Below are 19,027 nucleotides of genomic sequence, written 5' to 3'. Positions count from 1 at the left end.
GGATTGAGCGCGGGCCTGTGAAGCAAAGGATCACGGTTCAATTCCCAGTCAGGACACATGCCTGGGTTGCAGGCCAGTTCCTGATGGGGGACACATGAGAGGCAACCACACATTGATATTTCTCTCCCTCTCTCTTTCCCTTCCCCTCTCTCTGAAAATAAATAAATAAACTATATTTCAAAGATACAGTGTGGCCACGTGGGGAAGAGCATTAACTGAGGTCAGATTCTTAGGGCATGACTCTCACTTGCTGGCCAGCAATTTTTGGGCAAATTACAGAACCTTATTGTATCTCAAGGAGTTACTTTGTGGATTAGAGGAAAATAAGCACCTAGCCTTGCTAATAAGTAAGTGCTCAAAAAATGGTAATTACACGTATTTTGTGCCAAAAATGTATGTATTTGGCCATGTATAACGTGCACTTTTTTGCCCAAATTTTTGAGGAGAAAAATAAGAATGTACATTACACATGGGTAGTACTAATTCCACATCTATATAAATGTTAATTCTTTTATTTATGTTTACACATTAAAACTCTAACTTTAGAAAGCAATAATGATATCTGTATGCAAAATAATACCCTGGAATACCATAATCATTTTTTTCTAAATATAAATACATAAAATATTGAATTAACAAATTAAAACAAAAGTTTTTTTCCTGAAATTTTGAGCCAAAAACATGGGTGCATATTACATGTGGGAGTGTGTTATACACGGCAAAATAGGATATGTTAGTGTAAGGCCGCATCTTCCATGTTATTTTGAAAGTTTAGGTTTTAATTGTGAGGTTATTTTGATAACATTATTTAATTTTATGAATGTGAAGTTTAGAGGTAAGGTTACACCTTAACAGAATTAGTACAGTTTGAATTGGATTCTGATACACTGCGATAATTTTAATCATTATTTCCCACATGTGTTCCTTGGAGCATGATCCTTGAAGAATTTCTTAGGGTTTATTTGGTAGTGGTGTCATGTAAGTCTGAGAAATGCCTTGTTATTTTATCCTTTTGTTGGAAATTCATAATGTATACTACTAAAGACTGACTTAAAAATGTTTAATTAAGCTGACGTTTTTCATACTTACTAGATCATTAGATTCCTTTTCTCCTGTTTTATATATTGAATTTTATGTATTGAAATTTTACATATTTTACTATTAGTTTATCATAGACATTATATTTTTATATACCCAGTATCACCTATGAAAAAATTTTTAAATTGAGATATAATTTACATTGCATAAAATTAATTATTTTAAAGTATACAATTTCAGTGATGTTTAATATATTTGCGAGGATGTGCAACACTAACCACTTTCTAAAATTTCAGAACATTTTGTCAGCAAAAAGAAACCCCATAACAATAAGCAGTCACTCTCCATCTTCCCCTTGCCTGAGCTTTGTCAGTTCTGCACGTTTTGTATAAATGGAATTATGCAAGATGTGTCCTTCTGTGTCTGGCTTCTGTCACTTAGCGTAATGCTTTCAAGGCTGCCTACGCTGTAGCCACTTATCAGTATTTCCTTTTATGGCTGACTAGTCTGTTGCATGGATAACACCACATTCTGTTCATCCATTTGTTAGTTGATGAACATTTGGGTTGTGTCCGTTTTTTAGGCTTGTTAATGAATAATGCTGCTGATGAATGTTCATGTACAAGATTTTGTGCTGCACTGTGTTCTCTCTTCTCTTAGGTACTTATCTAGAGGTGGGTGCTGGGTGTTATTATCTGTGTTGAATGTTTTGAGGAACTGCTAAGCTGTTTTCAGTAGAGGCTGCAGCATTTCACATTTCTACCCGCAGTGTATGAAGGTTCTGGTTTCTCTACATCCTTGACAACAGGTTATTTTTGGTTATTTTATTCTGAATATTAGCCATTTAGTGGGTGTGAAGTGGTATCTCAGTGTGGTTTTGGTTTATATTTTCCTGATGACTAATGATGTTAAGTATCTTTTATGTGCTCATAGCCCATTTGTATATCTTCTTTGGAGAAATGTTTATTCGTTCCTTTGCTTATTTTAAAATGGAGTTGTCTTTTATTGCATCCCATTTGCTTTTGTTTTCTCAAATTCCAAAGCATAAATATAAAACTCCGACAATGAAGGAAAAGTCCCTAATGTAGAAGTACTCCCATCTGTACTACGTAATCAATCCTCATTCCTTCCTAGAAGTTCTTTCTCACTGATCAATCATTATACAGTTTCTAATGATTAGTTCAGTGATAAAGTGGACATTATACAATTTAGAGGGTTTAAGAGTTAACACAACCTAAAGCATTTTTTCAGATGTGATCAAAGCCCCACAATTTTTGCTGTCTTTTTTTGCTTCCCATTCGCCCCAAGTATTTAGTGACAAATGAATTTAATTCTATCCAAATATATCTTTACTTTTTGTGTTACCATTTTCACTGCCCTAGGAATAATACATTTTTATATCTACCTAATTGGATATTATTTTCTTTAATCTGCTTTAACGCACCTAATATGTGAAAGTGTAGTGATCAGAATCAGTTTTAGAGGCCTGTTCCTATGAACTACTTGACTTCACAGGTAACTTTTGAGTCTCAGTTTCCAGTTCCTAGAAGTAGTAAAATGTACATAACAGGTTTTACCATTTTAATCATTTTTAAATGTACAATTCAGTGGCATTAAGTACATTTACATTGTTGTGCAGCCATGACCACCGTCTATCTGCAGAACTTTTTCGTCATCCTGTACTGAAACTCGTTACGTATTTAATAACTCCCCATTTCCTCTTCCCCCAGCCCCTGGCAACTACTGTTGTGCTTTCCAGTCCTATGGTATTTGTTCTTAGGTACTTTATATATGCAGAACCATACAATATTTATTCTTCTGTGTCTGGCTTATTTCACTTAACTTCGTCTTTCATGTTCTTACATTTTGTAGCATGTGTCCTTTGTAGCAAATTTCCTTTTTTGTAAGGCTGAGCAATATTCTGTGTGTGTATTGACCTAGAAATGCCCAAACCTGTAGTAAATTTTTATAACAGTTTGAGTCAAAACTAATAACATGCTGGGGAGCAACATTTCCAATGCTCCCTAGCATAGCAGTATGCAATTTCTCTTACATTTAGAGTTTAGGAGAGAATGTAAGGAAGATAACATGAAGGTTGGAGAAAGCAAGGAGGGGATTGGATTACATGTTCACTAGATTCAGCTCTCTTGAGGGTGGCTATGCCTTGCAAGTATTACTTCTGGCATTTCAAAGGTGTGTCCACCTCGATGCCAAGAACAATAGACAGGGCTTGCTTAAAAACCTTTCACTGAAGAAGTTACAGGGCTGGGGCATGACTATCCACCATCACCTGCCCAGTAAGGAATTTATGATATATTATAACACTCCTTTTTCATACACATATATAACACATTTTGTTTATGCATTTATTCATTGATGGACATTTGGTCATTTCCACTTTTTTACTAGTATGAATAATGGTGCTTATGAACAGTGTTATGCAAATATCCATTTGGGTCTGTGCTTTCAATCTTGGTCTACATATCCAGAAGTAGAATTATTGGATCAAATGGTAATTCTGTGTTTAATTTTTTAACCAACTTTGTTTTGAACTTAGATCAATTTTTGTGGTCCTTTGTTATGTCCCATTTATTCTATATGTGTGAAGTAGGTGTTAAATCTGTAGCAGCTGTTTCATGCAATTGTATTCTAAGGGGAAGATGTGAGTGTTACCACCTAGAAGTATACTTAGTGTAGCGGATAGTGGAATTCAAGAGTTAAAGATTTTAGCTTCAGCCATAGTTGAAATGCTTAACCGATTAATGCATGTGGAAAGCTATTATTCCAGGAACTGGAATGCGTGACTCCTGGAGGTCTGCAAGTGATCCAGCTGATACCTGAGCCATTGCATTCCAAGGAGGGAAGACTCAGATAAAGAATTGTTGATCAGCAGATAAAGAAATACTAGGAAAATTGCCACTGGACTATAACTGTTATTTTACTAACCTTTTCCCAAACCCTTTACCTACTTTTTCCTTCTCCATATTAAAAAAGTTGGCTTGGGATGAGATGTTAAGATGGTTTTTGAGGGTACATAACTCACTGTTTTCTCAGATTGCTGGCATCTGAATAAGGCGCCCAAACAGATTCAATCCTTGTCTCTACTGATTGGTTCTGGTAGTGACAGGCAGCCCGAATGCTGACTTTTCTGCTTTCGTGGCTATAATTGGTCTGTTTAAAAAATGTATCAGTGTAAGCAGTGATTTTTCAACCAACGTGCCTCAGGAATTTTTAAAACATTCACAACCTGACTATTTTGTTAGGTAGGAGCAGTAACCCCTTTTCCCTTGGCTTGACAAATAAAAAAAATGACAAAAAACAGTCAACAAAACAGTAGCTGTCCAGTCTGAATGAGTCAAAATTATACTTATTTTTTTTGTGAGATCAGCAAAAAATGTGTATTTTTATGTGCTGCAGAATGTTAGTAATTAGCTTATGTGCTCCGTGACATGAGGAAGGTTGAAAGCGCTGACCAGGAGCACACGTTCTGTCTCCTACGACGGAATTGCCAATGGCTCCTTGTTTCTCCTCCGTCCGGGCTGCCTCGGGCGTCTGGAAGCAGTGTAGCCGAGGAACCACAGGGAGTAGTTTTAGGTCCTGTGTCTCTCTCCTACGTTTATTCAGTGGCCTTCTTCGAGACCATCTCCCATGATCAAGTTGGCTAAGTAGCAAAGGGAAGGGAAGGGTGTTTGTGTGGCTCTGAGGTCCCCGCTCTTTCTCTGACATGGCTGTCAGGTTCCTTTCCCTTCTGTTGTGAAAGAAGTTTTATTAGGGAATAGATTTCAGTGATTTATAATTTCGGTTTTGTGAGTGAAGTCCCCTTTTAGTATCTGTTGTGCAAAACTGGCCACAGGTATTAGAAGCATGAAATTAGCATTTTTGATAAATTTGTAAGGGAGGTGACAAGTGCAAAGCTAATATACACAGAAATGAAAATTTCCACACATTGTTATGGCTGTCTTAAATTTTAAAAAGGTCTGACATTTCTTCCCAGGAAAATGATACTTTGTAATTTAAAAAGGTATTTGCTATCTGCCGAAGCATAACTTCTATTTGCCGTCTTTTTCTGTAAAATACAAATTCTAGTAGGAAAGTGCTGCCTATTCCTAGAGGGACAAAGAAGACAGACAATATATACATATATATACACACACACACACACACATATAGTTTATGTATAGACTATGTATACACACATACATGTATATATGATATATAAAATGAATATATACCGTATATATATTTTGCCCTTTGTAAAAGAAAGCGGTGTATAGCTGTTTCAGAGCTAGAGGCCAAGTTAAAAGTCACGTGAGGAGACTAATTGCTGTAGTCATGTTGGTGTTCAGAGCTTGAGGTTGGTAGCTGCTGTTACTTCATAGGGTTTTTGCTACCAAAAGGCCATTTATGCAGACTGGGAAATTGCCAAAATTGGGAAGTCAAATCAGTGTTAATGATTAAACTGTCTCCTCATGGAAGTCTGCTGTGACCGTGCCGGGGGTAACTTAATTGCCCCTCTTGCATGCTCCCTTCCTTACAAGCATTGTGTTTCTGTCTCCCTCAGCTAGGTACGAACTTCTTTAGGGCAGAGGTGTCATATCTTATTCTGTATTTTTAGCCTGTAGCATAATTGCTTACACGCAGTAGGCCCTTTTAAACATTGGTTGAGTCACTTCTTAGTATGAGACTTGGGCATGAATCTAACAAATGAGAAGCAGCAGCCGCTGTAGATACCACAGGGGAGATGGCAGTCAGCTAGGATGTGGCTAAGAACAGAGGAAACCACTACAGGATAGAAACTGAAGAGATTTTTGTTTCATGTGGTGCATCGTGCTATTTCCTTGAGACTTTGGCTTATGGCTTGAAATTCTTTTGTTGACGTAGCAGACATGAAGCCATGCGAGTTGTGAGGTGACAGAAGCGTGTGATTTGAACGCAGTGTAATAAAGCCACAGTAGGGGCATGTACATATGCATATGGTATTATTCTTTGAAAGAGGGGCATTCTTCATAGAAGGCAGTATTTTATTTTTTTAAAGATTTTATTTATTTATCTTTAGAGGGGAAGGGAAGGAGAGAGGGAGAGAGAGATCAATGTATGGTTGCTTCTCATGTGTCCCCTGCTGGGAACTGGCCTGCAACCCAGGCATGTGCCCTGACTGGGAATTGAACTGCGATTATCTGTTTCACAGGCTCGCACTCAATCCACTGAGCTACACCAGCCAGGGCTAGAAGGTGGTGTTTTAGAATAAAAGAGACTACCTCCTGCCAAGCAAACGGTCTCTGAAGAGAGGCTTAGTAGAGCACAGCAGAGCCCAGGAATGGCAGCTGATGGGAGCATCTGGTATCTGTGGGGCAGGTTTGGGAAATAAGGCCTGGGAGGAACCTCGTTTCTGTTTTTGCTTGTCTTCTCCTCTCTTGGATTCTCTTTGTGCAAGTCCATGCAGTTTTTGCTTTAACCATTGGCAGTGAGGAGACAGTGGAGAATTTTATAGAGCAGAATGACATGATCAGAAATGTGTTTGGAAAGACTGATCGGCAGCTTGGAGCCATGTAGGAGATGAAATCATAGGGCAGGTTCTGGAGGCAGCTAGATGGATTTGGAGGCAATCGTGTTTTCTAAGCAAAGGAGAGTTCCTGTTGTCTGATTCTGTTTATATTAAATGTCAGAACGGGCAAATTTATAGAGATAGAAAGTTTTCAGCTGGCCAAAAAGTTCATTTGGCTTTTTCCATTTGATGGTTCTAGTAGTACTTAGTTGTCTAACTTCTCTCCGAATAATTTTGTTAGATTGTATTGTGACAACTGTCATATCAGTGTGTATTTTTAAAAAAACTTAGCACAATTGAATTTTTATGCAGCCATTTTAATATTGAAGATGGAAAAAGATATGCAACATTTTTGGTGTATTATGCTTTATTATTTCAAGAAAGGTAGAACTGCAAAAGATTTGTGCATCTATGGAGAAGGTGCTGTGACTGGTGGAATTTGTCAAAGTGGTTTACGAAGTTTCTTATACTACTGACATTTTGGCCAAATAATTCTTTGCTGTGGGGCTGTCTTCTGCATTGGAAGATGTTTAGCAGCACCTCTGGTCCCTACTCACTAGAAGCCAATAGTGGGAGATAGCTGACATACTCAGAATATCCAGGTCAATGAGGTTATTGGTGAAAGTGAAAAATGTGTCTCTTATTCTATGGAAAAAACTAAACGGACTTTGTGGCCACCCCAATAGATCACTGTTACCAGGAGCTGGAAGGAAGGGATAATGAGGAGTGACCACTATTGAGTGTGGGTTTTTTTTATGATGATGATAATATCCTGGAATTAGATAGTAGTGATAGTTTATGCAACCTTGTGAATAAACTAAAAAACCACTGAATACTTTTAAGTGGTGAATTTGATGATATGTGAATTGTGTCTCAATTTAAAGAGAGAGATGAAGAGTTCCTGAAACAAGCAGAAACAGTGGGAATAAAAAGGGCCAAGGTGGGCTTGTGAGAAACTCATTGGTGAAGAATTGACCGTACCAGACCGAATATTGGCAATGCCCAAAATGGAGAAGAAGCTGGTTCTGATGTTTCTAATTTGTATGATTGAATTGATAAGGAAAGATATTCTGGAAAAAGTGAGTTTGGAGAGACATACAGTGAATTGTGTGAACTTTTTTGAGTCTGTATCAAGACAAGCAGTTAAAGGTAAGGCCCAGATTTCATGAGAGTCTCTGGGAGTAAAGGAAGGAAATAAGTGTACAGGAGGTGACTGAAGTCACACAAACTACTGATAGGTAACGTCTTGTCCCACTGCTGCCCCCCAGCCTAGGAAAGGTCATGTCCCAGTTGCTCCTTATCCTTTAATCCGGTGTAGCAGCAGTAGTGGTGGTTGCTGTCACTAAGTGAAGCTGAATCTTTGTATTACTTTCCAGGCCGAGGCAAGGCTGGCAGCGAAACGGGCTGCTCGGGCAGAAGCAAGAGACATTCGCATGAGAGAACTGGAACGACAGCAAAAAGAGGTAATGGGGCAATAACCTAATTTTGTGCTTGTCTCAAAAAAATCACACGTGGCTGGTTTACTTCTGCAGTAAATCTGGTCCCTTTGAAACGCTGGGAAGAGGATAAGCTGTTGTATGTGTTTTAACAGTCCATTCCAGGTCAGCAAGTTAAATGTGGTATTTGTTTTAAATAATAACAGCAAACACATATATATCTCTTACTATATGCAGTGTTATATCTTATTACAGTGTTGTAAGTGCTTTACTTATTAGCTAAAGTGTGCTTAGAGATGACACAGTTATTTACTATAGTTCTAAATGTCCTAGAATTTTTCTAATTGTACTATGATATCTACATTTTAAACACTGTGGAGTGATTCAACCTTCCAGATTTTAAGTGTAATTAATAACAGAGGAAAATATTTACATAAGAAAATTTAAACAAACCAAACAAACTGTAGGACTTGTAGAACTCCAATTTTGTGTTACAAAACCCGATGTCCATATATAGGGTCAAAACCTACTAGAAAGAAGTGGTTTCTGTTAATACTTTGCTTTGTCTGTGGTGGAGTAATGATAGATTTTATGTCCTTCTTATGATTTTCCATAGTTATAAATTTCAGTATGCTTTTATCATCAGAAAGAAAAGCAAAACCAAATTTTAAAAAATAGGTGTATAAAAATTAGGCTGCTCAAATATGAAACGAATACTGCTTTTTTACCCTTTCTTTCTGACATTGACCTAGCTCTGAACATTCCCATAAAAAATATTTCTGATGTTGTATTAGTTCAAAGAGGGAAGAACCTGCGTGGTAGTATAAATACTTTATTTTGGTATTGGTGGTGGATCTTCTGCTAATGGGTTAAATGGAAGTGTAGTCTCTATATTGTTACAGCTGAAAACCAAAAACAGTTCATATGTTGCTAATATTTTTTAGCCTTATATACAGTTTCAAATACTGAATGTAATTCTTGGCTTGAAACAAAAATGTTGCAATGCAGTGTCTTTTGTGCTCCTAAAATTATAGTTAATTATAAGGAGATAATTATTAAATAGTTCTATTTATGGTACTCTGAACTGCAGAGAAGCATGTGTCTCGTTATTGAAGGTACTTAGTTTAGTGATTTTCTGTATGTTGAACGTGTAACTTTGAGTCAACAACCATTGTTCCTCAGGGCAGATGTGTGTGATTAATTTAAGACTTCAGAGGGTGCAGTGGTTTGGAGACTCTTCAGTTTATGGAACTTTTGCATTTGTAGCATTCTCATCATTCCTTCGATCGGAAGTGGGGACAGATTCACAAGTGGCTGGTAGGCCAGGATTGCCTGTTCTGCATGTTGTGTTCGGCTGCTGAAATCATGCAATCTTGAAGTAAAACATTGACTAATAGTTTACAAAGTAGGAGTGTTTGGCGTGTTTGAACCTGAAGGTCAGAGAGCTCTCTTCTGCCTGTGGTGAACCACATCTGTACTCCGGGTCCAGCCGTTTCTGTTGTAGTCTGCTGCCTCCGCTCAGCTCAGGAAGACTCCTGGTTGAGAAGGATGCAGTAAATGAATTTGTTTTCTTTCTACGGGTTTTTTCTCTCCCTTGAATTTGTCCCTCTCTCCCCCTTACTTCCTCTCACCCTCCCCTGTTCCCTCTCCTTTTCCTTTCTCTCTCTGTCTTTTTAACAAAGTAAGTTTGCAGCATCTTTATTGAGAGGTGACCCAAGTCATTTTTCCATCTCCTCTGAAAATTACTCTTATTTTTTCAGTTCTCTTATTTCCTTTTCAATTCTTCTATTATCACTCCTAAATTTGTTAACTACAAGAGCAAATTGCAAACCAATAGAATGTTGTTAACTGTGAATCATTATCTCATACTACAGGGATTATTTTTTTAAATTTATTTTTATTTTTATTTTATTTTTTAAAAGATTTTATTTATTTATCTTTAGAGGGGAAGGGAAGGAGAGAAGGAGAGAAATATCATTGTATGGTTGCCTCTCATGAGTCCCCTGCTGGGAACCGGCCTGCAACCCAGGCATGTGCCCTGACTGGGAATCGAACCACGATCCCTAAGTTCGCAGGCCTGTGCTCAATCCACTGAGCTACAGCAGCCAGGGCTGGGGTTCTTTTTTTTTTTCCAGGGGTTCTTTACTTTGTATGTGAATAGACTTGAGGACAGGGCACGAAGCCTTAAAATCGCACACAAAATCTTGTGTGTGTGCATATATATTTGAAATGGCCACAGGTATTTTTATCATCAGACACTCAAAAGAGTGTGTGATCCCTAAAGGGTTAAGAACCACTGTCTAGCTGCTGCTACGCCAGCAACTTTCAAGCCAAATTCCTTCTATAGCATCATTGTAGGGTCCAACCAGAATTAAAATATTTATGACTGTATTGACCTGCAAATATAAAACTTGGTCATACTTCTCATTGTGATATTTTAGAAAAGAGAAAAGAAGATGTTTGATTACTTTGGAGTGGGATCTGTAAAGTGTCTTCTGCATGTACCTGGATTAATACTACTAGTGGTGCATTAAGAATGTTTTGTGTGAATAAAAGAAATAACTTTGCTTGCAAGTTTTCCATGAATATGTATTAGTTTAATTTCTTTTAATGATGTACTATGGTTCTAAAAATAAATTGCCCAAGATTTTAATGTCTTAGAGTGGGCCAAAACATTATAAAGCCTATATTAAAAGTCTGATAACTTGATTCCTGTATTCAAAGGCCATGAAGATAAACATATTTTCACTTCTGTGAAATGTGTTCAGTTCAGGCAGTGACTGTGCTGGATTTTCATGGAAGGGAGAAGAACACTTTGGGTTAAAGGTCGAAAATGCAGGTGTAGCTAACTGAAGGTTTGAACGGTAGCTCGGACTTGGGCGCGCAGAGAAGCTGGGGTTTACTTTCAGGTGGGGGTGGTGATCACTTCTAACCTCTCCCGACACCTGCTCTACTCCTTTCACACTGGTACTTCATCTCGCTTTTCATCTTACTCTTGTCTCTCTGGCTGTTCTCTTTCAGTGAGCCTGTAGAAGTTGACGTGATAGTCACAATACACGATACAAATTACTAGGACATTTATAATAAAGTAAATAATGCATACACAAACAATAGAATTGTCAGTTATTGGAAGGAAGAACCTTTCCACGTGAAAAATTTCGAACGTTAACTAATTTTTTGTGTGTGAGGTGGGATGTTGGGGTGTGAATGGGAAGCAAGGGCACGAGCCTCGGGAGTGACGCCCACTTTGTGTCCCGTGTGTCAGCGCCGTCCTAATGCTTCTTACTGTGTTGTCCTGTCACACTGTAAGATGGGCACCGCAGGCTCTGTTTTATAGGGAAGGTGATACGGATTGCTGAGGTAAAGAACTTAGTCATTGGCACAGACAGAATTTGAAGGTATGAGAGAGGGCCACATCTTCTAAAGGAATGCAAGGTAAAAGGATCAGCAAGAAAAGGCCTAGGGTGTTCTGGGCCTTCACATAAATAATGTTTAGTCATAGGATTCTGGTTTTGTTTCTGGTTTTGGTTTTTTTTTTAGATTTTTTAAATTTATTTTTAGAGAGAAGGGAAGGAGAAGGGAGGGAGAGAAACATCAATGTGTGGTTGCCTGTCACGTACCCCCTATTGAGGACCTGGCCTGCAACCCAGGTCTGAGCCCTGACTGGGAATCAAAAGACCGAACCTTTGGATCGCAGGCTGGCTGGCACTCAGTCCACGGAGCCACACCAGCCAGGGCGTGATTCTGTTCACAAATGGGCTGTCTTCATCAGTGGCATGGTGGTGACCTGGAAAGGTAAATGCAGCTTCTGAAATTTCCTGTTTTGAAATTGTACACCTGGCTCTAGCCTGACTTAAGTGCTATTGGTTGACAGAGAAGATGGTCCTGGTGTATTCACTGGGTTTTGTATTTTTAAAAAATAAAACCACTTTATTCTCACTTCAAGTCAACTTTTAAAAACAAGAGTGTGTTTCATTTCCATTGACTGAATTCAGTGTATCAAAACATGATTTTCCAGAAAGCCTTAAACAAATATAAGCATTGTCCTACAAGTTCAGCCTTGGATACTTTTATTAATAAGAGCTCCCAAGACAATGAACACATATTGTTCTCCTGACTGTGGAAGAGAGGGATCCTCTGCCTTGTAGTTGGCACCTAAGGGCACAGTTCACTGAATTTTTTTTTATAGGGCTGTTAATTCAAGAAAAGCCAATTGCCAATTAGTTAATCCATCCATCTTCAGCTGAGGACATGTTCAGTGATCTTAGAGAGATTGGAAGGATGGGAGAGAGGGAGAGAAATATCAGTGGTGGAGAGAAACATCCATCGGTTGCTCCTTTTGTATGCGGCCCAACCAGGGGCTGAACCCACATATAACCTAGGCATGTGCCCTGACCAGGAATTGAAGCTGTAACCTTTTAGCTTACAGGATAATGTTCCAATCAACTGAGCCATGCCAGCCAGGATACAATTGGAAATTTAAATACTGCTGTAGAAATATCTGGGGAATGAAGCTCTTTGTTCTTTCAGATAAGGAGAAATCTCTGGGTAAAAACCAGGATACCTTGCTATTTCCTTCCATGTTCTTTTCATGGAATCATTGTAGACTTAGTGTTGGATAGAATCTTTATGGGTCAGTTGTCTAGTGAGCCAAAGGAACTGAATGCTGGTCCCAGCTCTATGACTTTGAAGGGGTGAGACTAATTGATCTTCAAGGGCCCTTCAAACTACGAAGAATAATTCTAGGGTGATGCTAGAATCTTTTTAAAAAGATTTTATTTATTTATTTTTAGAGAGAAGGGAAGGGAGAGAGAAAGAGACGGAGAGAAACATCAATGTGTGGTTGCCTCTCACGTGCCTCACACTGGGGACCTTGAAGATCAAGGTCCGATCTGGGCACAGGCATGTGCCCTGCAACCCAGGCATGTGCCCTGACTGGGAACGGATCCTGCAACCCTTTGGTTCACAGGCTGGAACTCAGTCCACTGAGCCACACCAGCAAGGGCAGGATCTTTCCTTTTATACAAGGGTTTCCTCTGTTTCCCTCATTTACTAACTATGTGAAAGTGTTTACTAACTAGGGGAGTAATTTTAAAAAACTATTTAAATGCCCGTCTTTCTATATAAGATTGGTGCTGCATGGCAGACTTTTAGTCAAATAAGTGTTTTGGGTCTTTTTTTTTGGTGTAATGAAAATTTGCTTTGAGTTGTTTGTGGAGTAGCCACTAGCCATATGTGCATAATTAGATTAAGATTTCAGTTGATTAAAATTAAAAATTTAGTGTCTCAGTTGTACTTCTAGTATTTCAGGTGCTCAAAAGCCACATGTGGCTAGTGGCTACCTTATTAAACGGCACTAGAAGCATAGAACAGTTCCACTGTTACAGAGTTTTGTTGAACAGAATGGGTTTATGGTGTAAATTGTACCTGTGGAATAAGCTATATTCACTCAGTTCAAACTAAGTGACTTATATGGGGTTTACATTTTATTCTGTAGACTTCTGAAGGCTTTTTAGACCATTTTTTAAAGGTGGCTAAAAAGAAAAGTTGTTTAAATACAGAGGTATATCAATATACAATTAGGTATTTTTATTTAGAATTATATATATTTGTAATAGGTGTGATTAAAAATAAATAGGAATTCATTTGTCTTTGCTGCATCTTTAATGGGATGTGCTCTTTAAAGGTAGGTTTTTAAAAAGTGCTCTTGAGCCCTGGCTGGTGTAGCTCAGTGGATTGGGCACTGCCCTGTAAACCAAAAGGTCACCAGTTTGATTCCCAACCAGGGCATATACCTGGGTTGCAGGCCAGGTCCCCAGCTGGGGGTATGTGAAAGGCAACCGATCGAGGTCTCTCTCGCATATCAGTGTTTCTTCCCCTCTTCCCTTCTCTCTAAAAATAAATAAATAAATAAATAATTTAAAAAGAGGGTGCTCTCATGTGGTAGATAGAATGAAAAGAAAATTCAGCATGAAAGGAAGATTGATCATTAAACCATGCCTGTCACTCCGGTCCTAAATAATACTGGGAAGGGGCATGTGGGATTAACCTGCCTTGGTACTACAAGGCTCCTTAAACCAACTAAGCTATGTAGCCTAGAACTGGTCACCGCTTAACAAACTGTGCCTACGGTGATGGGCTAATGCACATGCCCCTAAAACTTCTGTGGTGTCACCTGATAATCAAAGAAGGCAAGAAATTTGTTTGGCTTCTGGCAGATTACATGTGTCTATTGTGTAATGGAAATGTAAACCATTGATGAATTCCTAAAGATCAGAACACCCGGCAGGGGTGTCCAACCTACGGCCTATGGGCCGCATGCTGCCCAGGATGGCTATGAATGTGGCCCAACACAAAATTGTAAATTTACTTAAAACATTAAGAGGTTTTTTGTTTTCGTTAGTGGTTTTAATGTGTGGCCCAGGACAACTCATTCCTCTTCTTCCAGTATGGCCCAGAGAGGTCAAAAGGTTGGACACCCCTGAATTTTGACTCATTGAATCATACTGGTGCTTAGAAATAGACTTCTGAACAGATTTGATCCATCTATCAGTGTGCATAGCAGCTGATAAACAGGATTTTTTTTGAATTATACTCAAAGTTATGACCAAAGTAAGCATTCCTATTTTTGTATTCAACACGCACCATCCGGCCCAGCTGTATCCATGTGTCCCACCTGCATGAAGATCATGCTGTGGCCACAGGGTGTGCGAGGTATTGATTCGTCACTGTCATCAACTCTGACCCCGCTTGGACCAGTTGTGTGTGATTCTTAGTCAGTCAATACATATCACTTTACTACTTGGAACTGTGAAAATCTGAAAGATCAGAAGTTTCTCACTGTTTCAGTTGGTTAGGTTTAGGGACTAGTCAGTCGATTTCATGTAGCTCAGGACTTAATGCTCCAATGCTAATAGCCGAATATGGAAGTTTAGAATTGCATTCAGTTCAGTCAGCTGTCAGGTTGTGCTCAGTTTTCTCCGCGGTCTTCATAAGGCATACTTCTTATTAACTTAACCAACTCTAAAATATTTATCCAATTCTAAGTAGTTTTTCATACTAACGCTACACAGTCAGGGGCTCTTTCATTTAGTTGTTTTCCCCCCCCTCAGTTAAAGCAGTGAAGGAAAAAAAGAAATTTTTTTCAGTGAGCAGAACATTATAATTCAAATCTTTTAAAAGCAGTACACTCTCTACGTAGTACATCTGTAATAAAGTAAACATTTCTTCTTGCCTTGCATGAACTAACATTCAAAATGAAAAAAATAGATAAAAGTCCACTTTTAACATTAAACACAATTTCTGTTTAAATATACTTCTTTGTATCTTGGCATGTTGAGCTGTCTTTGTCACACATAGATTACATTCTACAAGTGGTGAGGCGGACATACGTACACTTGATTAAATAGAAACGTTGCCAAGATTATTTCCACTTTCTTTCCAACTGGAGCATGTGGCTGCCACAAACTCAGCTGTTGAGACTGAATTGTCCGCACCTGCTTGCTGAAGGAAGGCCGACTGTGCTGTTAACTGCCTGTCCGTCACTCGGTGGTTCTGACTGTCCTCTGTTCAGCAATTAATTCTCCATGTACTTTTTCCTTTCCCAGGAAGATTCAGAAAGGGCCAGGTATTCCCATCGGTCCAGTCATCGTCGCCCTTATCTGGTTTGTAATAAGCTGTAAACTTGCCTCTTAATACTTTTCCTCGTTAACTTAATGTAGTCACTCACAAACCTTTGTTTTTATTTTTATCAGGGAGTTGAGGATGCATTGTCCGTTCGAAGTCTTGGCAGTCACAGGGTTGGTATTTTCAGTTGTTTGCACAATAAATAGCAAAGCTTCTGTGCCTGAGCTTCCTGCAGCACCGTTGCCTCCGCGATCTGACAGTGTTCCTGTGTTCCTTTGCCTTTGTTTTAAGTAGAGAATGTTGGCAAAGTCCTTTCCTTGGAAAGTGATGCTTCCTCTCAAATTATTGCTATACATAAATCAGTTCTAAAATAATAAGTATCTTAATCTATTATCATGAGTATTCTTTTTCTATAAAAAGACCTTTGATTTTGGTAAATTATCACAAAATAATAAGATTGATTTTATAGAATAACATCTGCATGGTTCTAACTTTCGGATTTTTTTCTACTTTCATATTTTAAAAAATAACAATATTAAATGAGAACTATTTTAAACTTTGAGTAACTATAGTTTTATTATGTGGAAAAATTGAGCTACTGATTTGAAAAATTTCCTGCTTGTCATATTTACAGAAATTATCCTGCTTCAACATTTTGATTCACATTTTGTAGTATGTCTCAGTTTTAACACACGTTCTTGTATTATATTAAGCTAAATAGAAGTCGCTTGTTAAAGGCTTGTATATTGTGCCACGACACTGATCTCTGAAAGAATTGTGCTGTAAACTTCAAAGCAAGTCTTTTAATTGGCACATTGATAACATTACACACACACACTTACATCCCGATGTTTCATCTGTAAAATTATCTTTACTGTTAAGGTCTGTATTTGTTCATTTCCTGTCAAGTCTAATTTTCTTCTCATATGATGAATGAGAATATACTATAATCACTAGTTTCTTCTGGTATACTAGTTATAGATAGATGTGTTTGTATTCTTAGTTCTGTACCCTGGTTATGTGTTACTTTTGGTGAATGTAATCTATAGTCTTAGCATTAGTAAGCTGGTTTTTGAATCATAAATATTTTGGTTAATTATCAAAGTTTATATTTATAAGCCTACTAACAAGCTTTTACAGAGATCTAATCCGCAGCTTTAGAATACTTTTATAGGAGCCCTCCTGGCTGGTGTAGCTCAGTGGATTGAGCACGGGCCTGCGAACCACAGTATCTCGGTTCGATTTTCAGTCAGGGCACATGCCTGGGTTGCAGGCCAGTTCCCAGCAAGGGACGCATGAGAAGCAACCATACATTGATGTTTCTCTCCTTCTGTCCTTCCCTTCCTCTCTAAAGATAAATAAATAAAAAACCTTAAAAAAATAATTTTATAGGAGAAAACTTTAAGATAATAAGTTCGACATCCATCTCCCTGGAGATAGATAGATAGATGGATAGATAGATATAGATGGGTAAATTTTTTTAAAAGAATCATACAGGGAGTTTAGTCAACAAAAGATTAGAATTTGAATGGCTTTGAGGGCTTTGAAAATAATCTCTTCTCTCTCTGTTTTAAAAATGTCTGGTTGTTTTCTTTGCTTCCTATTATATTGTTCATAGTATGAAGTTTTATGTAGTTAATATCAGACTGGTTATTTGTAAATTTGCATGTAGCTTCAGGGAAACTTGATTAAAGTATGTAATAGTTTAACCTAATGATAAAACCATCCAATTCAACCTAATTCAGGAGCTTTTAGAAAAAATCCGCAAACAAAAAAATATTTAAAGTAGGCTAATAAAGAATTATTTACATAAAATGTTTATAATAAATTGGTTTTCTTTTTATGGAAGTTATATCATTAAATATATTTAAGATATAACTAGAACTCTTACAGAATTTTATTCATTATGATAATTATGAAAAATTTGTTACTATGGGAAATAAAAGAGTGAAGCTCCCAATATTTTAAAAAAATCATTGTGTGAACTTAAATTTAATAAAAATTTTAGCCCTGGCCAGTGTGGCTCAGTTGGTTGGGCATCATCCCACAAAGTAAAAGGTCGATGGTTTAATTCCAGGTCAGAGCACATGCCTGGGATACAGGTTTGGTCCCAGGTCAGGGTACACAATGAGTGAATGTCCCTCTTGCATGATGTTTCTCTCCCTTCTTTCCCCTCTCTTTAAAGAAAAAAAAGAAAAAGAAAACCTTAAAACAGTAAAATAAAATACAAATTTTATACTGAAGGAGACTTTCGTACTTTACTGTGTGTGAATGTACATTCAGCACATTTTAAATATTTAGACTTTCCTGGAAATAAGTCTGAAAGCTCACTAGTAACATTATTTAAAAGAAGCATAATTGAGATTAGTTTTATTTTAACTAGATAATATTGAGAGTTCTAGGTTTTATCAGATTACTTGCTTTTTAAAGTAACTTTACCATCTATGTTAAGCTGAATATGTAGATGCCTTTTATTCTCTGTAAAAATAAACGTGAAGACCTAAAACACTGACCTGAATTTTACTGGGGTTTGCTTATAATTTTTAGGTTTTGGTATTTCTCTGCCTGTTGTTATTTTCTTAAAGATTTTATTTATTGATTTTTAGAAAGAGGGAAAGGGAGAGAGAAAGAGGAGAGAAACATTGATGTGTGGTTGCTTTTCACACCCCCCCCCCCCCTCCATGCAGTGTGGCACTGGCCTACAACCCAGGCATGTGCCCTGACTGGGAATCGAAGCAGTGACCCTTTTGTGTGCAGCCCATGCTCAATCCACTGAGCTACACCAGCCAGGGCTGCCTTTAATTTTTTAAAAATATTTTTTTTCCTGTGAGCTATGTATTTAAAAGTGGAACACTTTTGGACCTCATGGGGGTGTCAGCAGTACCCGGATGTGCAGCAGGTGTGGTTTTGCGCTGCGTTCTTAGGCTGTTGGTGTTTCCTTTTGTCCAGTTAGCTTTCAGGAACCACCTTCTTGAAAGGTGACCTGCAGAAGCTGTTTGGGCTGGAGATGGCTTCAGTGCTATAAACATTGTGTGTAAAAATAAAAAGAACCAAAAAGTAAAGTGCAAAGATTGTTCAAGACTATGAATGGTAGATTTGGGGGAGGGAGGAATTAAGTCAAAGCCCTGGGGTTAGAAGTGAAATAGTGCTTTGCTTTAAAAAACAATCTGACTTTAAAAAAATCTTATAGTTGTGTGGTCACTGCTTTCTGTACTGAAATACAAGAAGACTATGAGGCATACCCAAAATTAGAAGATAAAGTGATCTTGAATCAGGGGAGACACTTGGTATTTCTCACTGGTAGAGATTTTTACTGTTGTGTGTATTGGTTCCTGGTTACATGTCAATGGCCTTAGTATAATTTTAATGACTTCAATTTTAA

The 19,027-nt window shown here is 37.9% G+C and overlaps 1 protein-coding gene across 16 annotated transcripts in view; it reads left to right on the top strand.

Moving 5' to 3' along the window:
- Positions 1–19,027, top strand: part of LRRFIP2 (LRR binding FLII interacting protein 2) — a 104,631-nt gene that overhangs the window by 33,803 nt on the left and 51,801 nt on the right. For 6 of the 16 annotated variants that reach the window (XM_037070705.1, XM_037070703.1, XM_037070707.1 and 3 more), the window contains exon 3: positions 7,960–8,046. In XM_037070705.1, the coding sequence (XP_036926600.1) occupies positions 7,960–8,046 (87 nt within the window). Of the gene's footprint in view, positions 1–7,959; positions 8,047–9,285; positions 9,337–15,626; positions 15,684–15,773; positions 15,819–19,027 lie in introns of all 16 variants that reach the window. The other 10 variants (XM_037070696.1, XM_037070694.1, XM_037070700.1 and 7 more) reach the window with 3 other exon arrangements.

This window comes from Sturnira hondurensis, unplaced genomic scaffold (genome assembly GCF_014824575.4).
Source record: "Sturnira hondurensis isolate 20B ecotype Veracruz unplaced genomic scaffold, ASM1482457v3 Scaffold0019006, whole genome shotgun sequence".
NCBI classification, from domain to species: Eukaryota; Metazoa; Chordata; class Mammalia; order Chiroptera; family Phyllostomidae; genus Sturnira; species Sturnira hondurensis.
The sequence above is the reverse complement of the archived record's forward strand: the minus strand, read 5'-3'. Positions and strand labels throughout refer to the sequence as shown.